The sequence below is a fragment of the Lutra lutra genome, chromosome 5 (assembly GCF_902655055.1).
Source record: "Lutra lutra chromosome 5, mLutLut1.2, whole genome shotgun sequence".
Taxonomy (NCBI): Eukaryota; Metazoa; Chordata; class Mammalia; order Carnivora; family Mustelidae; genus Lutra; species Lutra lutra.
The window spans coordinates 42758856-42783135 of NC_062282.1; the positions used below are offsets into that span (position 1 = coordinate 42758856).

The following is a 24280-nucleotide window of genomic DNA, read 5'->3' on the forward strand; positions in this document are numbered from 1 at the left end:
CATCAGCCCACTCTAGGGGTTGGGGTAGGGGGAAAGAACAAGATCCCATTAGCTGATTTTAACTAACTAGAGAAAACTTCACACAAGTACAGGCATCTTTATCCCACCCAATATTCATTCATTTATTTCAAAACCATTTCTTGAGAACATCTGTGCTGCTACAGAGAGGGTAGGGGGCATAGGCATGGGATCTGGTTCCTAACCCCAGCTCAGACTGGGTACTTTTTGTGTAACCTTAGTCACTTTGTTCTTTGTAACCTAGTCTCCTCATCTGTCAAGTGGGGGAGTTGGACCTGGTAATATGGAAGGATTCTTTCCTTTTTTATTATCTGTAATCGAGCTGCAGATCTCTCTGCAGGGGAGGAGTAGAGATTTCCTTAAAGATCTGGGAAGCTGTCTGTACCTCAAGCATTATCTGTAAACTAAATACATGAAATTATCACTCATCTCCTATCACGTGTGACGGAGTGGGATGGCTAATGCGTTTCGCAAAAGGGACTCAAGCTTCGCAAGGTAGCCCCTCCCCCGGGAATAGCACTGGCTCGGTCCCAAGTCGGAGGGAGCTTGCAGTTTTGCAGAGAAAACAGAATCCAAGCAACTTGACTGCAGGGTAAGAAACAGATGTGGGTCCTGAACATTCAGACATGGATGAGACAAGTGAACTTTGAGGGGTCTCACCCCTCTGAGAATCTGAGAAAAGTACTATCTCTCCCTGGTCAGAAGGCCCTCGTGCCCCAGATTTCATGTACAAATACCTGATGATCAGGTATTTGTACATGATTTGTACATGTCTCCCCGTTCATCTCATAGATTTCAGATTAAGATCTCTTGATTTAGATAAACTCATAAACAGAAGTCAGGCAAGTCCCGAGCAAATGCCTAACTTGAATTCTTGAACAAAAGCACCACCTAAGTTATTCGGAGAGGCTAGGGACCCACAAGGTCTGTGGCCCCAAGACCTAGGGGCACAGGGTGCTGATCAGGGAGAAAAGAGGGGATGGGGAACTTAGGTAAAATAAACCATGAGGCATCTCTTTGTTCCTTTTGCTAGACAAAGCAATTCTTGAACCTGTTTTAAAAGACCGAACTCACAAGCTTTGCATAAACAAGCCGAGCCTCTTAAATCATTGGGGAATTGTTTATGAATATAATGATTGGATTACATTGTCTGTTCATAATGAACAGAGACCAGGCTGAGAACCCCACTGTCTCCGTGATTGGGTGGAGAAGGGTAGAGGATGGGGAAGAGTCCCTGTTGGGATGAGACCCCATCCAAAATGATCCTGCTCATGAGCAAGACCCCCAGCTAGAAAACTGTGCCTCTATTCTCATGAACATGTTCCCGGGGGTGCTAGAAACCTGACGGAGAAGCAGGATTTTAAAGTGAAATAGGCTTTTGATCCTTCAGTGGTAATTTTGAAAATCACAGCCACAGCCGCCAGCACTAACAATTACACCCAGCAGTCTTGTGGCAAAGGACAAAGGACCCAACAGCCAAGTGCAGTTTGATTGAGGCTGCCTGGCAGCCGAGGGCTCAGAACCCCTGAGTGAGTTTGGGGGTGGACTGGCTGGGGTGGTGGGAGGAGGTTGGGACCACTGAAAAAAGGCTTCTCGCACTTTGATGTATATCTGAACTGCTGAAGCCTCTTATTACAATGCAGGTTCCGATCCAATAGGTCTGGGCTGCCCCTGGCAATTTGCAGTTCCAGCAAGCTCCCAGATAATGCTGATGACACTGGTTCTCAGATCCTACTTTGGTGGTGAGCCTCAAGGTCATGGCCATGGCAGCAGAGCGTGGCTAAGCCCATGCACTTCGAAGTAAGATAGAACTGGGTTCAAATCCTGACTTGCCCATCCCACTAGCTAGCAAACCTCAGCTACTTAGCCTCCTTGACACTCAGCTCCTTATGTGTAAAATGTGAATTAGAGGCAGGATTATTTGCTCATTCTACAAAGAAGTATATAGCGTCAACTCTGTCAGGCTTGTGGAAGGCCCCGGGGAAGCAGTGGTGAGCCAGTGCAGGCCCGGTTCCTGACAATCCCAGAGATAATGGATGTGGAGTCATCAGCCCAGTGCCTGGTACATGGTAAGAACGCAACAAATGTTATCTATTTTTATTAGGAGGGGGAGGAGTTTCATCCATTTTAAGCTCCCAGGGGAAAGAACTCTCCTGTTACATGCTGACGGCTTAGAGGATTTGGAATTCATTCTGCAAACCAGCGGGCCCAGATGTGAAGGATACGCAGTCCCTCTCCTTGAGGAGCTCCTGTTCTTAGTGGGAAAATGGCTCTGTGGCCTGTGTGGCCCCAGGATGCCGCCCGGCTCTCAGCAGTGGCACACGTCAACGTGATTTCTGTCTGTTCACACGTTTGGTCCTGGCCACCAGCCTCGGCTCACTTCTCCAAGCTGGCACTGCATCTGGCCGGACTGTCCCAGCCCAACTTCACTTTTCTTATTCTGCCTCCCGTCCATGTACCCTTCCCTTACCCCCTTTGACTTGAAAAATGCTGTCTCTGCACACTCCACACCCCCGGTCCACCTCAGGAAAGATTGCTACACTGCCAGCCAGACAGCCTGGAGACCTCCCACTCTGAGCTGGGCACCACCCCGAGGGGCCTCCCTCCCCTCCTGACCATGGGGCCCTACCAGTCAATCAATCCAGACACTGAGCAAACAATGATGTTGTGGCTCGATGCAGGGGAAAAAGTCAGAAAGACTTGGCCTGCTCTCCAAATCGGCATACCATCCTCAAGCAAAGGCCTAGCTGGGCCAGGATGGGCTTAATTCAGAGGCTGGAGTTCTCAGAAGGAAGAATGACAGCCTGCTTCCGGGTGGGCTTGGCCTGGACGCCTGGGTCTGGGCCTCCCTGTGCCTTTTTCCTGGTACAGGCTTTGCTGCAGTGGGGTTCTGAGTCAAGGCCAGAGAGAAGGCACGGGTGTGTGGGGGGGTGTATTTCAAGGAACAGCTAACGACTGGAGACCCATAGGCAGCCCCAACCTTCAAGTGAACAGCAAGTGATAGGGGCTTCTTACGAAACCATCATGGGCAGTGCTAGTCCTTGGGGACATGAGGATCAGGGCCGAGCCCCTGCCCTCAGGGAGCTTACAGTCTAGCAAAGAAAGCTGAAGTGCTGGCCTTCCATTTCGGGGCAGTGGGCGCAGGCGGGTTCGGTGTGAGACGTCAGCAGCACTTTCCCTGAGTCAGGACCTCAGAGGAGACCCACAAGAGAAGGAAGGCCAGGCAGGGAAGATGAAGGGCAAGAGTGTTCCAAGATGGATAAACAGCTCACGTGAAGACCCGATCCAGAGGGCTGGTCTGTACGGTCAGAGTGGCAAGTGTGAAAAATGGGCATGGTGAGGAACAAGGCCAAGGGCAGGCCAGGGAAGGCTGACGTCTCTAAGGGACTTGGGGGCTCTTCTGAGGGCAGTGGAGGGTTCTACAGTACAAGGCAGCAGTACAGTGAATGATAAATCCCCTTTTCTGGATGGGGAAACTGAGGCACCGAGGAGCTGTAGGTAACCAGTCTGAGGTCACACCACCACAAAGTGGCAGGGCCAGGATTCCGTCCCAGCAGTCTGAGGCCAGAGCTTACACTCTCCAGCATGTTGTTAAGTACATACACAGACACCAATATACATTCTCGAAATTAAAAAAAAAAAAAAAGAAAAAAGCTGCACCCCGGGCACCGGGCTCAGCCAGAGGCCGTATAGGCAAACTCTATTTAAACCCATTTAACAAGAAGCCTCTTAATGATCTCATTAGCCCGGACAGGGCCCTTAGGAAACTTGAGGCAAGGCCTTGCTTTAAATGGGGCCCCTTTGAAGTGGCCACCACCTGAAGCAGCCACCTGAGAGGGCGGGAACAAAGCCAGCCTGTGAGCCCTGCACCCACTTGGGCGGGCGCCATGGGGCTGCTAGCGTGGTAAGACCCGGCCTCGGTGTGGCCCAGGGCGCCCACCGGGTTTCCATTAGCTCCATCCCAGCCACCCTCTCCACAGGCTTGTACGGATGGGTGATTTGGCTGGCCACAAATGAGCTCATGCACCATGATGGCGGCAGCCAGGAGCCTGTGGCCTTCCTTAGGCCTCACCCTCTCAGGATTGGACTTGGGTCTCCCTCAAGCCCTGGTCTGGCTCATGACCCTGCGTGGGTTCTCCTGACCCCAGACTTAACCTCCACCCTCTCTGTCCCCCATTTCCTTTCATCAGTCCTCTCATTTCTGGACTGACCAACCCTGATCTCTCCATGACCCCCTTAAGGGCGAGTGCCTGATCTTCCATGAGAGTGGCTGTGGAGACCCCAGCCAGACACTCCCCCATCCAGAGGGTATCTGCCTCTCTGGTCAGCTCTGGGTCCAGCATGAAGGGGGAGGGTCAGCATCGTGACAGGGCTATGCCCCCTTCCGGGTTGCCCCAGGAAGGCTCAGGACAAGTGACCTTCTGAGCAATAAGCACCTGGCCTATCGTCCCACCACAGGGTGAAAAACCCAGACAGGCAGAAGGAACTGATTCACCTTTCCAGAACTACATGCTGAGGCCCTCCCAGCAGGCTGCGGCTGAGGCCCCCGCCTATTAATAGTCAAGCAGCTGTTTGCCTCCCTGAATGAGACTCTTTATTTGCAAGCTGCGTTGACAAAACAGATCCTGCTCCTTCCTGCCGGGAATATTTGGGGCTGGAGGGGCCGCAGGGAGATGTTCCTTCCTTCCAGGGAAGTTGAGAAGGTCAGCGCAGGAAGAGATCTTAGTGGTGACCCCCCCCAACACTGGGGAGGACAAAGCTGAGCTCATTATCACCATCCTCTCTGCCCCCTCCCTCCCTCCTCCTCCCATGTTCCCAGCTCCAGCCAAAGGCTCCATTCCTTCCCGAGTACAGTACTGCCTCCTTGACAGTCTCCCCTTCCTTTGTCCCAGCCCCAATCTAGAACCCTTGAGTCAAGTCCTTGGGTGACTGCCCCTTGCTGACATCCAGGCCTCATCTCCTGTGCCCCCAGTCCTTCTATCCACTGTGTCTGTGCCAGCATGCCCTCCCTGAGATCCTGGCCTTGACCTATACTATTCCCTCTGCCTGGGGCTCCTTTCCACCCCCGCCTTCCCACGTTAATCGTCCCTTACATCTTAGCCTTAAAGAGATCAGGAAGCCTTGCTCCCCACACCCACCTCAAAGTGCTTTCACACTCTGCTGAATTTACCCCCTCACCTGAAGTTCTAGGAGGGTAGAGGGACACCTTTTTTTTCCCATTGTATTTCTCCACCAGCTACAGGGACACTCTATGACATGGAACTAAAGCAAAGAAAGGGCAGATGAATTTTTTTTCTCTTCCCCAGACCTCCATGATCTGATCAATCACCAAGTTCTGTTAATTCAAGCTGGTTCAGAACAGGAGATCTGGAGATGTTGGTTTGAATCATGGTTCTGCCACTTACCAGCAGAGAGACCTTGGGTAAGTCACTTAACCTTGAAAAGCCTCAGTTTCCCCACCTGTGAAACAGAGCCAACCATAGTGCCTACCTCGTAACATGGTCGTAAGAAGTCAACGAGATAATGTTACAAAATGCCTAGCCCGGTGCCTGACATATTCAGCAAATGTGAGCTGCAAAGATAACTTTCAACATTGTGATTCGAAAGAGAATCTCTCACCCGTCCCTGCCTCCCCATTAACCACCACCCATGATAGCTGTCACTCTACAGCACCTGCTTTGAGAAGGTGTCTGGGCTAGCTGTCTGGGCTAATCCCCCTGCTACTGGATGGTAAGGCATGGAAATCAGAAGAGTAGAGAAAAAGCCATGAACCTAAGGGGTAGGCACTGTCATTCTCTGCTTATTGGCACGTGCTGGCCCTAGAGCCTGCCATGTCTGGCCTCCCAGGGAAAGACTAGGACCAAGGGGCTGGCTGTCTTCACATTAGAGCAGTCCGGGCACCTGCTTTGGGTTCCACTACCCCTCAGGGTGCCTAAGGCATGTTTTGTCAGGAGTTAATGGACTTTGTTCCTTCTCTGCCTGATGAAGGTATAGAGGGGCCTGGAGAGGGTTGGGGAGGAAGGAGACATTCATTGGTGTTCTCTGCTTCCGGGAGCGTGGCTGGCTATTCCTGCTCCTCTGAGCTTCAAAGCCTTCTTAAATTGTCTTCAAAGAGTGAGTACTAATCTCTGCTTCGTACAGGACTTTTCAGTTCCCGAAGCATATTGACTTCCATGAGCTCACTTGGTCTCTTAGCTGCCCACCCTGTGAGCAGAGTAAGGCTCTCCCCAGCTTGGCTGATGGTGAATTTGAGGCTTAGAAGAGGCAAATGCCTTGCCCAAGGCTGCAGGGTGGAGATGTAACCATGCTGAGGCTAGAACCCGGGTCTCCTGGCTTCCCACCCAGCACCCTTACCTGGCTGGCATTCAAGGTGAGTAGCCAGCAGAATATTCCCCGTGCTCTGAGAGGGCTGGACAATTTTTTTTTTAAGATTTATTTATTTCTTTGACAGAGATCACAAGTAGGTGGAGAGGCAGGCAGAGAGGAAGAGGAGGAAGCAGGCTCTCTGCTGAGCAGAGAACCCGGTGCGGGGCTCGATCCCAGGACCCTGAGATCATGACCTGAGCTGCAGGCAGAGGCTTTAACCCACTGAGCCACCCGGGCGCCCCTGGACCGGACAAGTTAAGCAAATAGCTCTAGGCCCCAAAACATATGAAAAGATGTTCAACCTCATGGAAATTCAGAGAGATACAAATTAAGACCATTATGAGATACCATTTTACGCCCACGAGATTGGCAAAAAGATATGGAGCCTGACAATACCAAGTGTTGGCAAGGATATGGGTGCTGCTAACGGGAGTGTCTGCGGGGATAAGTGATTCAGAAAACCATCTGCTATTATCTTATAAAGTTGATCATTCACTTTCCCTACAACATGGCAGTTCCACTGGTGGGCATGTATATTTCCAGGTACGTATACATGAGTGCAGACCATTTGGACCACACTGGTTATGAAAACTTTGACTTAATTTCAGGCCAGTGGGTAAATAGCCGCTACTCCATGTCTCTCTCCACCCAGCCCCTTCACCGTGTGACTCCCCTGTGCTCTGGCTGCCCCAGCTCCTCTTCTGGGGGCCCTCGCAACGTTCCCAGAATCCAGCAACTGTGAGGTTAACACTTTGCCTCTCCTTTACCTCCCAGACCAGGTTCCAGCAGTATAGCATTCATTCCAATTCCTCAGTGCCCCTTACCTTTCCGGTTGTTTGTTGTTGTTAGTATGTACACCCTAGAGAAACCCTTGTTCACATGTACCAGGAGAAATGTACAAGTTTATTCATAGCATCAGTGTTCTTAGTAGACACAACAGCGAGTGCAACAGCCACAATAACAAATCAACTATAAATAACTCGATGCGCGCGGATGCAAGTTGCCCATGCAAGCCGTCTCCTTCTGTTGGGTCAGAAAAGCTGCTCAGAGGCTCTGGGCAGATGAAGGAGACAGGCCAGTCTTCCAGCGGGGTCCGAGACCCATCAGATATCATGCTGGATAGCAGGTACTGAGCCCTCATTTCCATGCCAGGTGCTACATTCGTTAGGCTAGTATCTTCTTTCCCAGCCGAGGAGGCAATGACCCTGGTTCATCCCATTTCATAGGGAAGGAAGCTGAAAGGTAGAGACGTAAAGTGGCTTGCCCAAGGTCACACATTGTAGAGCTAGAGTTTGAGGTCACATCTGGGATTCCCAAGCCCAGTATGGGAGACCTTCTTCACCACTGTGGGCTCATCGCCACAGAGTAGAGGTTTCTGGGGTGCAAGACCTCTGCTCAGGATCCCCAGCTTTGAGCTCGGAGCCTGGGTTACAGGAGATGCTCAGAGAACGGAGACTTCATACCACAAAATAGTCAATCAGCCTGTTGGGTCTGACCTCAGCCTCTGGACCAGCCTTACTCCTGCCTGGTCTCTGAAATCCAGGCCAGAAGGCCATTTCTCCCCGCAATTCCCTTGCTTCCTGATGGCCTGATTTTGAACCTGGGCTTGTCAGACACATCTCTGAGAGGCCCCTCCAAATCTTTAAATACAAAGAACGTGACTCTACTCACAAATTCCTTTATTCTCTAAACATCGATTGAGCACCTATCACATCAAGTGCAGAGCTCTGAGGGAGAGAAACAGCACGGACCAGAAATCGTCCTTGCTTACAGAGGCCCTCTGCCGGCCTCGGGTGACCCCAACCCTGAAAACCACATCCTCCAGAAGAGTGGGTGCTGAAATAAAGCCCATGTGCTTGGCTCAGGGACCCTTCAACCGGTCAAAGTAGTAAAAATGGCTGGACATTGCAGTGACATTGAATGTTCTGTCCTCGTGTGCCTCCTGTCTGACCTTCTGCCTGAGCAAGAATTTGTTTTTGCTGTGGAAAGTTCAACGTGCTCGTTTATTTGTTTGGTTTCTTAATTTAATCTCTTTTGCAAATAAAAATAAAGATAGTGTGTTTGCCCAAATAGTGACAGGCTCCACCTGAGATGTCATGTGGACGCTCGGGGAATGAAAATCCCACCAGTGCAGCTAACGGCCTCGGTGCCCTGGACAGGGGGGATGTGCCAGGTGGGTTAGGATCCCAAGCCCCCCAGCACAGCTCTGCCAGGAATTGATGTTGGAAAAGTCATTTGGCCTCTTCAGGCCTGTTTCCCTCCTTTAGGAAATGAGAGAGTCAAACATGTTCGTAAAGGTAAAACTTTCACATTCGCTACCTCATTTTTGCCGTCATGATATCCTGGGAGGAAGCCTTTTTGATCCCTATTTGATTGATTGGCAGAGAAATGAAAGCAGAAGAGTCAGAAGAATCCAGGGGACCCAGCCACTCAGCACTGGAGATGGGATCTCAGTCCAGGCTCCCAGCCCCTGTCTGGAATGCTTTGGTCTTTCCCAGGGTTTCTCAAATTTGGGAGACAGACACATGCCTTAAAAAATTCTCAGATCTTGGGGCGCCTGGGTGGCTCAGTGGGTTAAGCCACTGCCTTCGGCTCAGGTCATGATCCCAGGTCTTGGGTTCGAGCCCCACATCGGGCTTTCTGCTCAGCAGGGAGCCTGCTTCCTCCTCTCTCTCTGCCTGCCTCTCTGCTTACTTATGATTTCTCTCTGTTAAATAAATAAATAAAATCTTAAAAAAAAAAAATTCTCAGATCTTTGTGGTCTGCAAACACAAAATATAAGAACCTGCTCGGTTTGATCTTTTTGAACATCTTGGTTTGTTTAGGAGGTCGTGGAGTCCTCGATCATCCCAGCGCCGATGGGATCATAATTACAAACAGACCAACACGGGTGCAGTCACGCGCCCGTGCGACATTATCAGGCAGACATCCCGACGATCCAAAAATATTATCTTTAATTGTTTTAGATTATCACTGGAATGAACACCAAAAAACTAAAGTCTAAAAGAACTTGTGGGGAACCCCACCCCCCAATCTGAGATTCTGTCAGGCTGCCTCCACATTGCCTGAAAACCCCTCCCAGTTCGAACATTCTTTGAGTTTCCCTGGTAACCATCTGCTGGTGGAAATGACAATTAAGCTGTTCAGCTGCCTGGTTCACTTAGTTCCCCCATTATGGCTCTGTGCCAGGGTCAAGAAGGCCTGAATGTACCCACATGCAGTGACAGGCGAAAAGAAGAGGGAACCTCCCAAGTTCAGGGGTGAGTCTCTAAATACCGAGTCCAGAAAGCCTAAACCGGGATGAACCTCATTCATTTATACACCACCCCATCCACGAACCCATCCTGTTCTTCAAATATTCACTCCTGCCCGTTATATTCTAGGTCCTAAATTTGGGACAGAGAAGATGGGGTGGAAAAAAATAAGCAAAGTTTACCCAAATGTGTATAATGTGCTACTCTCAATGTTATATAAATGCGTGTATGTATGTACCCTCCAGTAACAACGCTTCCTCCTGGGAAGCTGGGGAGAAGGGTGGGAAGCGAGGAGACTTTTCTCCACATCCTTTTTACACCTCTCTGGTTTTCACATCACGTGTGTGTATTGCCTACTCCAGAAATAAGTTTCAGTTGTAATAACGCTCCTGACCGCTGTCCCGGTGCTCCGGTCACTTGAGCAGGTGACCCCTCTGTGATGGTGGGAGGAGTGGAGGAGGGATCTAGGGTCAGCAGAGAGGACAGTAAGCATCTTTTGGTCCTCCTGTCCATGCGCTCCATGGTCTTGTCCAAATGGCTGCTCACCCCAGAGGCCTCTGCCCACCTCCCCCCAGGCTTGATCCTGCTCCAACAGAGTGCTGTGCCCAGGATGCTGGGATGAATTGCTGGGAGGCAATGGGGGTAGCCCCCTGCTGTAGCTTCAAGAGACCTGTTTGTGTGGGCTGGCATGGGGTCACATGTGAGTGAAGGTGACCAGGCACGTCACTTTTCACTTTTCTTTCTTTCCCTGACCTTCACTTTTCTTTCCCCAAATACTCTCCTTGGAACCATCAGATGCCCCCATGGATGACTGACTTGCAGCTGTCATGGCATGCACCCTCCCAGCTCTCCTGCAAGATCGGGAATGCGACTCCATACCCTTCCCTGCCTCCAGAGTCACCTAAATGGGCTCAGGACCCAGGTCCTGAGTGGGAGGGGAGGGATGGTAAGGCTGGGTTCCACACATCCGGTTCCTCCAGAGACCTAGCCGTGTTCTGAGATGTGGTTAGATTCGAAGAGAATATATCCATCCCTTTGGACCAAACACCACTGGGCCATCCATGCTAGATGGGCCTCAGATGACAGCCTCTCTGGAGACTCGTCAGTGAGTCCTCCCCCACCTTCTGCCACTGCCCTCCTCCTCCCAGCCTCGCAGCATCCCTGAAGCTCCAGACTGTCCTTATCCCCATTTTACAAGAGAGGAAGCTGGAACCCAGAGGTAAAACAAATTACTCCCAAGTTCACCTCACTTGTCGATCTCTCAGGAAGGACTCACAGTCCAAGCTGGCCCAGCCCGGGAGCCCACGCTCTTCCCACTGCGGCGCCAGGCCTCCTACGGAGGGCGCTCTGCTGGCGAAACGGCCTCTTCTTACTGCACTGCAGCCGCCCAGGCCGCAGAGGGAGAGATTGACGCTGTAATTATACTAAAATATAATATCTTTGTGCATCAAAAGACGCCATAAGTAAAGTACGAAGACAGGCCACCGACTGGCAGGAGGTAGTAGGAACAGGCCCAGGATTTGAGCTCCCACAAGTCAGGAAAAATGACCAGACAGTGCACTGGAAACATGGGCCAGGGATACAAAGGCAATTCGCAGGAGAAGAAATGCAAGCGACCAGACAAATGATGAAAACATTTCAGCCCCACTGATCAGAGACATACAAATTAAAAACACCAATGAGAGGCATTTGGCCCCCATCAGAGCGGCATAAATTCCAGTCTGACAACTGCCAGTGTGAGTCTGGATGGGGAGCGACAGAAACCAGCCAGCCCTTCAGATGCAGCCAGGCGATGGCGGGCGGGCTGGGAGACGCTTGCGTGCCCGGCGACCCCTTCCCAGGCACACACTGGAAACTTGTGCAAGGACCTTCCTGGCTGTGAGTGAGGCTTGGATTGTGAAAAACGGCAACTAGCTCTGATGCCCACGGCTGGGAGAATCGATTAGTAAGTTGCAGCACACAGTTACGATGAAACGTATTAGAACAGTGGCAATGCCTGTCCTGAGCTCCGTATACAAGGCAGATAAATTTCAAACAAAATGTTGAAAGGAAACAAGTAAGTTGCAGAAGGCTATGTACAATGTTATAGCGCCGACAAAAACTTTAAAAATCTGCAGCGCAATACTTTACATGTTTTATGGATGTATACATATATAGCATAAACATAAAAATATGTACAAGAAAGATTCACGCCAACGTCAAGGAACACGGTGGTGACTGTCTCCGGGCAGGAGGGAGGAAAATAGGCTGAGAGGCTGCTACTTATTTGTGATGTCTTATTGCACAACCTTGGCCCGGGAACATGGAAGCTATATGCACGTGTCCCTATGTTTTTCATACATTGAATGTTTAATTTCTTTAAAAAAAGAAAAAAAGCAGGGAACCAGACAACGGCTCCAAGGTCAATTGTCTCCCAGGTCACTGATCACTATTGGAAATTCTATCTGGAATTTACCCCCTAGTCAGGGCTCCTAATTCTGTTCCTTGAGGATCCTGTGTGACTCCTCAGGCTGGCAAAAGCAGAAAGGAAGCTGCATCGCCCAGCCACCCGCTCCATCGCCACCCCTCCGCCCCTCGCCACCCCTTCCAGTCTTTAAAGCAGATGGCTCTTCACACAGCATGTTCTTTTCTGTGGAAAGTCCTTGAGAAGCCCAGACGCAAAGGAAGCTCAAAGAAATCCCACCACATTTGTCAGTGGAGCTCTCTCTGCTAACTAGGGACTAGGCTCAACAAGGGATGCTCAGTGAGAAGCACGGAGCTGGGTGTCAGGACATCTGCTGTTGATATGCTGGGTGACTCTGGGTAAGCGACAAACCTCTCTGAGCCCTGGTCTCTCCCCAGGTACACCGATTAAAATATGTGGTCCACCGTGGCGGTTCCGGACCTAGAAGCATCAGAATCGAGCGGCAAGGTTTTTAAAGGGTCAATGCTGGGGCTCCATAACCAGAATTGCCTGAGGTGGAACCCGAGAATCGCATTTCTATTGAATTGCCAGGTGATCGCACTGCACAGCACGTTTGGGGATCAGACGGTCATTCCAGGTCGGCCATTCACATATGTCCGAAAACTCGGTCCACGTCCCCTTCTTTTCTCTCCCCACCCCCAGTGCCTTCCTGAATCTTTGTTAATCATCACCCTGAAGAGCTGATGCCAAGCAGGGTGCTGGGTGAGAATGAGGGAGCAGATGAGCTTCCAGAATGCGGCCCCTCTCAGCCTCCCACTCCTTAGTAACCGCAGAGAAGCTGAGAAAGAAGGCGGGGAGGAGGAGCGGGCCCGTGCACCCCTCCACAGGTGGAGGAGGGTCTGGTGGTGGGGACATGGCCCATCTGCTGGATTCCTACCCCTCGGCTCCAAGGCCCAGTGCCCCAGCCCTTGGAGGCAGCGCCTTCCTCCCTGCCCCCATCCTTGGCATGGATCACCACAAATCACAGAATTCTAGAACATCAAAAGCAGACCAATGTTTTCTCGACGGAAGCCATTCACCGCCGTCTTACCACCTGTACTATTATTTAATTGCTACTTTCTTTTACATTGACTCACTGTTTTTTTTTTACTTGAATGCCTACTTTAGCCCCATCCTAAGCAATAATATCTGTGAAATAACAGGTTTGATGTGCTAGTTATTTTTTGTCTAATACACATTAAAATAAATACATAATGATTTCCATTTTAAAATGTCCCTCTATTTATCTCCTGAAGTCACTTTGTGCTTCACGGCGCTTTCAGAAACGCGGAGCTGGTCCAACCCTCTTGATTGAGAAATGCAAACTGAGGCGGGGTGGGGGGGCGCTGCCAAAGGCCACACCACTGGGGTGGAACCCCGTATTCCTACAGGCAACCACACTGGAGATGAGGGAGGGCACACCAAAAGGCTTGTGGCCGGCCTCTGGTCCCCTGGTGACCTTGACCTTTAGGGAGACCTTTCTTTGGTGGTGCACTGCCCCCTTCTGGTAGGCCCTTCTGTGATGTGGCTCCTTTTGTCAGGAGTGGCCAGAAGAGAGGGGCTCCTTGCAGAGCAGAGACGACTGTGCTCTGTTGAGAAGCTGAGGCAGTCAGGGAAGACACCACGGAAGAGGTGGTATTTGCATTTGGGTCTGAAGTGTGACTGGACAGGCTGAGCTTGAATGCCTGTAAGGAAGCTGTGATTTGTTCTCCTGGTCAGTGGTTGACCTCCTGGGGGAGGTTTGATAAGCTGGGGAGAGAAGTTATGCGGAATGCGGTGTGGAGAACCGACAGGGGAGGAGAGAGAGGGACAGACACAGCTGGAAGGAAGGCAGGCAGGTGTGAGGCAGGAGGGCACCTACCTCGGCCTGGAACTGGCTGGGACCTCACCAAGCTGATTCCTGCCTCTGATAGGGGCCTGCTTCCTTATCAGTGAGAAGAGAGAGAGCCAGGCTTCATGCTCTCCAAGGACACTTCCAGCTCTGAGAAATAAAACCACATAAATAGGAAATTATGCTGATGAAGTTGTGAATTGCTACACCCTTTTTGGCAGTTAATCCGGCTTTAGCTATTAACATAAACCAGAGCATCCCCTCTGGCCCACTTTCATTCCATTCTACAAAAATTAAAGCTCCAGTCCTCAAGGATGTATTTGCCAGGACGTTGAGAGCAGCGCTGTCCTATTAGCCAGAAAAAAAGAAGTAAATAAGCTGTCCCAAGCTATCTTCCACCTCTGTCAGTGGGAGTCCCCCCTCCTCGCCCCACCCCTGCAGCTGGCCCTCAACCCTGCTAGCTCAAAGCTCATGGCCTAGGGGCACCTGGGTGGCTCAGTGGGTTAAAGCCTTTGCCTTTGGCTCTGGTCATGATCTCAGGGTCCTGGGATCGAACCCCACATCGGGCTCTCTGCTCAGCAGGGAGCCTGCTTCCTCCTCCCTCTCTGCCTGCCTCTCTGCCTAGCTGTGATTTCTCTGTCAAATAAGTAAAATATTTTTTTTTAAAAGCTGGTAATTTAAAAAAATTTAAAAAGCTCATGGCCTGGGGCCTTACCTCGCTGAGCTCGACTTCCTCCTCTATGAAAGGGGCAGAGAACCAGGGACATGCTCCATAAGGGGCTTTGAGGGGCTTTGAGGGCTAACGCCATAAACACTGGTTTGCCTCACAGCACAACTGTGGGGGGCTCCTGGTAGTTGAGCTGCCACGCTTACCGAGAAGGCTGCCGGGATCCCAACATCTGGAGAAAAGGCTCCACTCTGACCCTCGGTGAAAAAAGCCAGCTGCTGAGTGTATGTTTAGGATTATCCCCTTTTGCAAAAAAGAAAGAAAAGAGAGATGAAAATAGGGAAATGGGAAGGGAGGATTAAAAACCTTATAAAACCTGGTGCAGGTCATCTGTGTCTGAGTCCAGAGGGACGATGTGAAGGGACCTGACACCAGGCCCCTAGGGGTTGCTGGGGGTGGAGGTGGGGGACAGGTGGGCTGGAGGGTGGGGAAGGAGCTGGGAGTGGATGACCTGGAGGGAAGGTCTAGCTTTATCTTTGTACATCCCTGAATTGTTTGACTGCTGACTGCAGTGATCACTTTTAAACCTTTTGTAAATCTTTAAAATCTCCAAGACTGAAGAGAAAAGAAAGTGAGAAATTATTATCCTGGGAGTGGGAAGGAGACTGTGGCAAACCTACAGGCCCAAGTGACTTGGTCCAGGGAGAACCCATTGTTACAGTAGACGATGAGGCCATCTTTGGGGTCCAGGGGCAAAGGCAGCCTTTCCAGATGGGCCCCTCTCTAGAGTTTCAAGGCCAGAGGGGCTTTTGTCCAACCAGTAGAGGTGTTGAGGATCAGAGAGGTCAAGAGACTGGCCCAAGGTCACATAGCAAAGCCTGGCCAAAAAGCAGTTTCCTGACTCCTGGCTCAGTAACCTTTCCCGTATATCGTGCTACGTTCCAACTCTGTGCAGGAGTCCTCCTGCTGGGAAAAGAAGGGTATAGTGTCCCACCTGCTTAACTTCGTAGCCCTCTGCTGACAGTCCCTCCTTCACTCATTTCCTGAGTGCCCTCGCTGTGCCCTGCTTGAGAATTCGAGATGACTAAGGCATGCTGCTTACCCAAGAGACACTCACAGTCGAGTGGTCTGGAAGCTTCTGGCTTCTACCGCTAACAAAGACACCTTTTTCTAACTGTTAAAAAAAAAAAAATTGCTCTGAGGCTAATTTTTTTTAATGCACTGTTTTGTTTGCTGCTGTCTTAATTGTTGCCATGTTGTATTTTATCAGTTTAATGTTTTAATTTTGTGCTTGGGCCCCGAGGCAATTCAGTGAAGGGTATGATTTAGAAAATCAAGGAAATTAAAAAAAAAAAAAATTGTCCACACAAGAGGCAGGCTCCCAGGAGCCAAGGACAAAGCATAAGTGCTTAAAATGAATTTTATTAGGAACAAAACAAAAACAACCTGTTGCCACACAGAAGGTATTAGACCATCCTGGTTTTGTTTTTGTTTTTTTAATTTAATATCAGTTCTTCCTTTTTCCCAGGGTCAGCCAAAGACTCATGTCCCAGTATCCTCTCCACTGACTTCTAGAAGCTTCCACATTTCTGCTTCCAGGCTTGTACTCACAACGTTTGCCCTGCCTGCTCTGCCCTCCTTTCTTCCTCAGGAGTCAGGCTATAACCACCCCTGCGTTTGCCAATATTTGTTGACTGGGGTTGGGGATATCACAGCCAACAAGACAACCCCAGATCGGCCCTCGGGAAATTTATATCTACAAAAGTGTTCACTCAACGAGGATGATAATACCCCATGGGGGTGAAAATAAGAGCTTGGAGGAGTGAAAAAGAGCTTTGATTTTCCCAGAGATTTTATGCTCATCAGCCTATTGACTTAACTCAGTCAGTGGCCCATCCGGGCCCCCACCTTGCCCCAGTCAGGAACCTGGGCATTGCCATCAGGTGGAGTTGCCAACTGTCTTACAGCACAGGTTGCTGGTTAATCATCTTCATGGTGGCCCAGTCCCCGGAGGCTTCCACTCTCTCCGTGAACATTGGCTCCCTCTGTCTCCACTTCCCTCCCTGCCCAGTATAGATCCCAGAGCTCAGAGACTGAGCCCCTCTCTTGCCAACACTTTAAATCCCTGTGCCTCTTTCCCTCACGCATCTGGCAAAACCCGAGGCCTCTAGATAAACCCCACTAAGTACTTTCCCCTGGCCTGCTCCTGGGGAGGTGAGCTACAAAGGGGGAAATCTCTCGGTGGGACGGGACAGGACACGCGTAAATTAACGATCACCAGCCTCTAACTGGGTTGTCGACACTATCAGGCAATTGGGGATTTTGTGGGCAAGTTTGCTTCCCAAGTCGGAATGCTCATTCTCCTCCTTCCTCCAGACTCCTCACCACCTCTTCCTCGCTCTCAGCGGAGGACCTTGCCTCCCACTTTGCAGAAAAAATAGAAGCTCAAGATGAAATCTCCCTTAACATCCCACTACAAACCTACATCTACATCTGCACCCATCCTCTCTTTGTTCCTTCTTTTGGTTCTAGAGAAGTCATCCCTCCTCCTCTCTGAGACCAACCCCTCCACCCACATGCCTGAACCCATTCCCTCTTGCATATGCTCCTGAGCGTCACTTGCTGATTATCTCCCCTGTTCCCTACACCCCTAATTAAGCTCTCTCCCCTTGATCTGCCTTTAAACAAACCCAGCTCTCTTGCACCTTATAACACACCCCCCCCAGCACACACCGACCCTGCCACACTGTCTCTCTCCTCCCCTTTGCACAGAAACTTCTCCAAAGACTCACTGCCTCCTGCATCCCTCCTTCACTCATCAGACCACAGCCACCTGACCTTCTCCATCACTCCACAGAAGTAGCGCTCCCGAAAGCCATCAACAGTCGCCACAGCTGTCATTAAGCCAAAGCTCACGGTTCCATGCTCATCCCATCTGACTTCTTGGAGCATTCCCCATGGGCTCACTGCACTTTCCTGACACTCGTCCCTTGCTTTCCTTCCCTACACCCACCCTCCTGGGTCTTCTCCTGCCTCTCTCTTCCCTCCTTCTCTGCCTTGCCAGGCACGTCCTCTTCTGTGCAGTTCTACCCTGTGGGTACGCCTTAGGTCTCCCTGCCGGGCCACCTTCTCTCCTCTGTCTGTGTTCTGCTCCCTGGACAACCTGGCCCTCAGCCACAGCCTCAATTATCATCTCTTCTGACAGCTTCCCATTTTCATGTGGGTCCAAACCTAGGCCCCCAAGTGCCTACCGGACACCTGCTCTCTGTGTCTCAAAGGCATTTCAAGCTCCACCTGCCTAAAGCAGTACTTGCACTCTTCATGGCCCACCTCGTCATCCTTCCCTTCCCACTCTGCACCCATTCCTGTCGTCTCCAGGCTTCCCTTTCTCAGGGAAAGTCGCTGCCTGCTGGGCTGCCCAGAAATCTCACAGTCCATCCTAATGCTCCCTCTGCCTTGCCCTCCATTCCAACACATCCCTATGATGATTTTACTTCTCGACAACCCTGGAATCTTCCAGCACTCTCCACCTCTGCTGCAACCAGCATTGCCCCATTATATTCTCCCTAAACGCCTGCCTGCGCTCCTAAGCTTAACTTGTCATCTGGCATGGACACATACACACCCTACTCCACTCTCCACTGGGCATTCACACAGACCACATTAAAATGAAAAACCATCCTGTCGTTCTTGGGCCGACACTGTCAGTGGCTTCCTATCATGCTTAAGATGAAAACAAAGATTCCTTAATGTGGAATCTGTCTGTGCCCACCTTCCACATTCCCCAATCCCCTTGCTCTCCCCCTATGGCCTACTCCCAAGGCTTTTTCTCATCTCTCCTCTCAGCTGCACCTTCTGTCTCAGGCCCTTTGCGCAGGTTCTTCGCTCTGCCCAGGAATACCCCCCCACCCCATCCTCACCTACACACAGTTCAGATTTCCTCACAAACGTCACTTTCTCAGGGGCTCCTTCCCCAACCCCCAGGAAAGGATAGATCCCTCCTTCCTGTTAAATGCTTTCCAATAATGGCTAATATACATCTAGGCACAGCACTATTGCTAGAAGCTTCTGAGCATTTCTGCTTAGACCTCAGTTACTCCTCATGACAAGCCTGTGAGGTAGATATTACAATTATTTCTATTTTACAGATGAAGAAGCCAAGGCACAGGAGAAGTTATGTATGTAACTTATCCAAGTTTCCCTAGTTAACAAGAAGCAAAGGCAGAATTTGAACCCTAGCTGTGTGACTCCCACACGGTGTTTACTGTTCCATAAGAAAACTCTATTCTTTTCCTTTCTGCATGGCCTCACTGTTTGTAACAAAGTATTTGTATAACTTTTTAGCATGTGTCTCCCCCTTTAGACTTCAAACTCTACTAGGGTGGACACTACTTTATCCCAACAGTAGGTACTCAATAAATATTTCACTAAATAACAGAATGCAGATTACTCTCCTCCCTCTTCCTCACTCGCTGCTTTCAGTCACCAGGTCCTATCCCTGTTTCTTCTGGAGCAGTAGTTCCTAACTCTAGGAGGTTCAGTTATGTGCTTATCCACGTCCTAAAATCAGTGTGAAAACGTTATGCGTCTGTGCACATTCAAAATTTTCGGCAACAAAGTCTAGGTGGTTCATGCTATCTTCAGTTTCTCAATGGGTCCGTGAAGTTAAAAAGAGCTGATTCAAATATTCCCCAGCCTACCTCATCCTCTCCCTGCCAGCCTCCCTTCAACAAGTACAACAGCCTCACATCTAGTTTGCTCTCCACAAATCCGTCCTCCACATTCTGGTGATAGCAATCTCTTAAAAACACAAACCCAGGTCACCCTCCTACATGAAACAAGTCAGAGATTATCTATCACCCTTGCAACAAAGTGCAAGCTCTGCTCTGCAGGAGCGGGTGCTGCAGGGCCTGTTTACTTCTCATCCTCCGTGTCATTACTCATCCCCTCTTTCCCACAACCACAGCCCACCAGCACAGACTGGATTCTGTGTTTGGGCTTCCCAGCTTATAGGGGTGGTTTCTCCTGTCTGTGTACAGGCAGTGTCCTCTGCCTGGAATGCCAGTCCTCTCTTCTGCACCTAGAAATTCCTGTTCCATCTTTAAGCCTGAAATTAGATGTCTCTTTGGGGTTAGGCGCCCCTCCTCCCGGCTCCCATAGGCTGTGTCTGTCCCCGACAATGCACTCAAGACCTTGAACCATCGTTGTTTGGTTACCAAATCTCCCTGTGAGCTTTGAGGGTAGCCACCGTTTCTTATCCATCTTTTTTATCCCTCCATTCCAGGTGAGCACTAGCCTGAAGTATAGTGCTCAAAGAACGATTTAGGCAATGAATGACAAACAGTCATGGGTCCTAACAACTCTGTGAAGTGAATAAATGAGTGGGTAACTGGAAGTTCGGGACCAGAGACATGCAGATTAGATGTTCAGAGATGAGCAAAACGCGATCACAGACGTCACAGCGAACCGGGAAAAGACAAATGCCGGCGGTGAGCAAGTCTGGAGGGTTTAAGGAGTCATTCAGATCAAGGCCAGGAGGAGGGACTAGGTTTGACCACGCCCTCCCCGCCAATGGGAGGCCTCATTTTCCTCTAAGCCTCCGCCCCTTTCACCCGCCGGGGCGGAGCCGGCCACTCCAGGAAATAAGACTACATTTCCCGGCGCGCCGCGCGACGCGGGCGAAAGAGGAGCCGGAAGTGGGGCGCGCGAGGTCTAAGGGCACGAGGGAAGTGGCGGGCGGGGACTGAGGGGGGCGTGCAGGTGAGCGGACGGGTCGGTTTCGCCGGCATGGCCGAGGCCAGGAAACGCCGGGAGTTGCTTCCCCTGATCTACCAGCATTTGTTACAGGCGGGCTATGTGCGCGCGGCGCGGGAAGTGAAGGAGCAGAGTGGCCAGGTAAGCGTGCGCGGGCCGTGTGCTAGGGCCGCGTGCAACATTTGGAGAGCGACTGCCTGTGCCCCCTCCCCTAGCGGCCTGGCGGACGCCTAGAGTCGGACCGTGCGGTGCTCTGGGAGGCGGTCGGGGCTAGTGAAGAAGCCGCAGCCTCTGCCCCCGCTGCGGCTCCCTGCTCTTCTGGGCCTCAGTTTCTCCAGCTGTGCAGTGGGCGGGCCCCGATGTGAGATCCGACGCTCAGGGCTTTGTAATTCCCGCTCCCCTTACCTCCACCCCCTTCCCGGTAGTGGCGGTTTAAAGTTTCCGAAGTCTCGGGCCACGTGGCTCAGCGCGGCCCCGGAGGGCTAGAGAGTTGCTCAGAGTCTGACGGGTGAATTGCGAGCAGACCCCGGGAAGGGTGAGAAGGACACAGAGCGCCGAGGGAAGGGGCTTGTGGCCCCTTACTTGAGGTGAAACTCCGGCCCTCATCCCACCGGTACTGAGTCAGACAGCTTTGGAATGCGAGCTTGTGATGGAGTCATTGCTTACTTCATTCATTTTTTTCAGCAACTCACTCTGGTACTCAGGGTGCTGTTGATAGAATGTTGAGCAAGGTCCCCCAGCCCTCCTAGGGTTTATAATCTAAATCTGGTAGGAGAGGTGGACATAAATCAAGAATCACAAAAGTAACACGTTAGGTGCCAAGAATGAAAGGTGTAGAGTGATAAGACAGGGATGGTAAATTGCCAGTGTCAGAGATATCCAGGACTGCTTTCCCCCGGGATGTGGAAGTTGATTTGAGATCTGAGAGAAGGGAGGTGGATATTCCAGGCAGCGGTGCTAATGCCCTGTGGTGGGAGGGAACTTTATGCATTTGTACTGGCCTTTAGAAAGTCCGTTGTGGCTGAAGTGTGAAGTACAAGGTGAGAGAAGGGGTAGGGAGCCGACTAGAGCCCTGCTGTAGTTGGTTTGGTCTTCATCTGAAGATCAGTGGTAAGTCACTGGAGGGTTTTAAGCTGGTAAAGTGGATATTGACCTGATTAGTCTTGCCTTTGGCTGTGGTGTGGGTGTGGGCTCTGGTTCTGATGCTTGCTTCTGGGATCTCCCTAAAGGGTAATGGGCCAAGACTTTATCCAAGCTTTTCTCAACCCTCTTTGGACCTTGAATGCCTTTTTACTCCATGTAGATCACTTAACAGGTAAGTGAGGTAAGAGACAGTACCCATCTTCACTGGGGCATTTGTCTAGGCCAAAGTATCCTGTGCTCATGGAGCATACAATGTAGCAGGAGCAGACAGATGACAAATATTTAAAAAAAAAAAAAAAAAAAGTTAATGATACAGTGTGTTCAGTGATCATAGGTATTAGCTATAAAAGTAAGGCAGGCAAGGAGGATAAGGAATATCAGGGTTCAGTTATAAATAGGGTGATCAGGAAGCCCCACTGGGAAGGTGACATTTCACCTCTGAGAGGACAGAGACCTTAAGGAAGTGAGGGAGTGAGCTATGTAGTTATCAGGAAAGAGCATTCCAGGCAGAAAGAATAGCAGCACTTTTGAGGGCCAGTAAGGAAACAAGTGTGCCTTGGGCAGAGCAGAGTGAAATTGACAATTGGAGTCTGTGTGTTACCAGCCCCTATGCTGGGCACTGACTAGAATATCTTGTTCAGGCCTGATAGTGTCCTGCTAGGGGGGGTTCTGCTCTTATCCCTGTGTTATAAAGAAGTAGCCCAGAGTCTGATGAGGCAAAGAGATTAGCTCAGCCAATTAGTGGAGGAGCTCTACCTGACTCTAGATGCAGCCTCTTGGCCATTCTGCCTGGATTCTTGATGCTTCCCTCACCTCACATTGCTCACTTGACCTCTGGGGCACTTGACACCCTGAGTTCTTGACATTTACAGAGTGGGCCATCTGGCCTTGGCTCCAGAGGGCTGGATTCCACCCGGTTCCCTCTGCTTCTACCAAGGGACTGGCATCAGTCTCTTCCCAGCAGAGGAGTGGACCACGGAAATGCCACCGGACACCTTGGATGTCTGGGCTGTGGTTCGTACTGCCCTGGGAAAGTTGACCCACCTGGCCTTTCAGAGACTCTTGAAAGGCTGGGGGTGGAAAAAACTCTGTCTTGTGACCTCTAAGAGTGGAGAGTGCCCTGAAGGCTCGGGGCTGCTGGATAGATGCTAACCTGGAACATTCTAACTCCAGTCTTTCAGAGGTACCTCTCGCTGACAACATTGTCTTAAAAGGTTTTAGCTGGAACTACTTGCCCTCCTTGTCTCTGGAAGGTTTGAGTGGTACTGACTGGGGCAAGCAGACATACTTCCCAGCACAAAAGGTCTCCCATGAGGTTGTGGAGAGTTGGGCCCAAGGAGGACTCATATTGTGCTGGGAGTTAATTGCTGCTTTCTCTTTACTTCTCTGCAGAAAAGTTTCCTGACTCAGCCTGTAACCCTTATGGACATCTATACTCACTGGCAACAGTAAGTCTGACAGGGCTGGAAGAGTGGAGTAGGGACACCCCAAGCCATCAGCTTGAAATAAGCTAGGGTTCTGATCTGGTCTGCAGTCTGTCTCCATAGCCCACTGTGGACACTGGCTTTGCCCCTGAGAAGCCAGGTCATAGCTATGGGTGTCTGATAGTGAGAGAGGACATTGAGAGCTGTGTTCAATGTTTCCAAGGACCACAGCTTCTCAGCAGCTTGTTACTCATTCAGTCACCGAACATTTATGGCATACCTACCTGCTAAGTGCCAGGTCCCGTTCTAAGTATGGAGCTAACTGTTGTGAGTGAGACAGACATGGTTCCTTCTTTCCTGGAGCTGACATTGGAGTCAGGTAGGCATGCCTCAAAGAATGAAACAAATAAATATAAAATCAAAATGGCAGTAACGATTATGAAAAAGGACCTGGTGCCAAGACCCCATAAACAGGTTAGCTGGGCCTCATTTAGGGGTTTCGGGGAGGTTTCCCTGTGATGACCTTTGGTGTAAGGGCTGCAGGGAGTGGGGGAGGGAATGAGGCAGTAGGTCTGGAGAGGCAGGTAGAGTGGGCCTGGCAGAAGGAACTGCCCGGGCTGAGGCCTCTGGCTACAGTCACAGGGCAGAAGAGGCTGGATGGCTCGCAGAGTCGCCCCATGCAAGGCCTCATCGTCCGTGGTGAGAAGTTGTGTCTTTGCCCCAAGAGCGGTGGGGGCCATGAAAGTGTGCAGTGGAGAGTGGTGAGATCACTCTGCAGGATGGCATGGCTGGTTGGGGCTGTGGACACCATCATCCAGGCAAGAGCTGATGGGGCTTGAGACAGGAATAACAGAGGGGGGTGTAGAGTCAGACAGTCAGTTCCAAGAATATTAGGGGACGAGACCAAGAGCTGTGGATGGTCTGGAGGGGTGGGCTCGTTGACTCCCAGGTGCCTGGCCTGTGCACTGGCCTGGAAGGTGGGCTTCGGCATGGAGCCAGAAGCAAGCCCAGTTTGGAGGGAGGAGGAGGACAGGTCGCGTGCGAAATGGCTGTGAAACATGCAGAAACAGGAAAGGCGGGGGGTAATCCAGAGGCATATCAACAGAAGAATGGTTTGAGAGGGAGGGAAGGGGTAATCGTCCTCTCTGTGAACTGGCCTGACCACAGTCATCCAGGGGAGTGAAGGACCTGCAGTCGTGTCCCATGTTGAATGAATAGAAAATACTGAACTGTCCAGGATGGACAAGAGATGGCAAAGGGGCAGGTGATAGGTGTGCACATTTCTGAGGACAAAGGAAGTGGGCTGTTGTCTGGGGTCCTGAGAGTCTGAAGTGCGACCCAGAGGTACTGCTTTAGGGAGACAAGCTTCAGCTTCTGAAT

General features: G+C 50.8%; 1 protein-coding gene and 2 long non-coding RNA genes across 14 annotated transcripts in view; 2 read left to right on the forward strand and 1 right to left on the reverse strand.

Moving 5' to 3' along the window:
• The first annotated feature begins 1667 nt into the window (after positions 1-1667).
• Positions 1668-8930, forward strand: LOC125099898 (uncharacterized). Its single transcript, XR_007127393.1, has 3 exons — positions 1668-2087; positions 5325-5440; positions 6993-8930. It is a non-coding gene; the product is annotated as an uncharacterized LOC125099898 (long non-coding RNA).
• On the reverse strand, positions 7538-20914 carry LOC125099899 (uncharacterized). 2 transcript variants are annotated; one of them, XR_007127395.1, is made up of 4 exons: positions 20739-20914; positions 14786-14882; positions 13943-14062; positions 7538-7619 (listed from the first exon to the last, which is right to left on the reverse strand). It is a non-coding gene; the product is annotated as an uncharacterized LOC125099899 (long non-coding RNA). The 2 variants fall into 2 exon arrangements; XR_007127394.1 differs by having other exon boundaries at positions 14628-14882.
• Positions 20294-24280, forward strand: part of TCOF1 (treacle ribosome biogenesis factor 1) — a 37253-nt gene continuing 33266 nt past the window's right edge. For 5 of the 11 annotated variants that reach the window (XM_047729502.1, XM_047729504.1, XM_047729505.1 and 2 more), the window contains exons 1-2: positions 20295-20474; positions 22869-22924. In XM_047729502.1, the coding sequence (XP_047585458.1) occupies positions 20367-20474; positions 22869-22924 (164 nt within the window). In that variant the 5' untranslated portion in view covers positions 20295-20366. Of the gene's footprint in view, positions 20475-22868; positions 22925-24280 lie in introns of all 11 variants that reach the window. The other 6 variants (XM_047729499.1, XM_047729500.1, XM_047729501.1 and 3 more) reach the window with 2 other exon arrangements.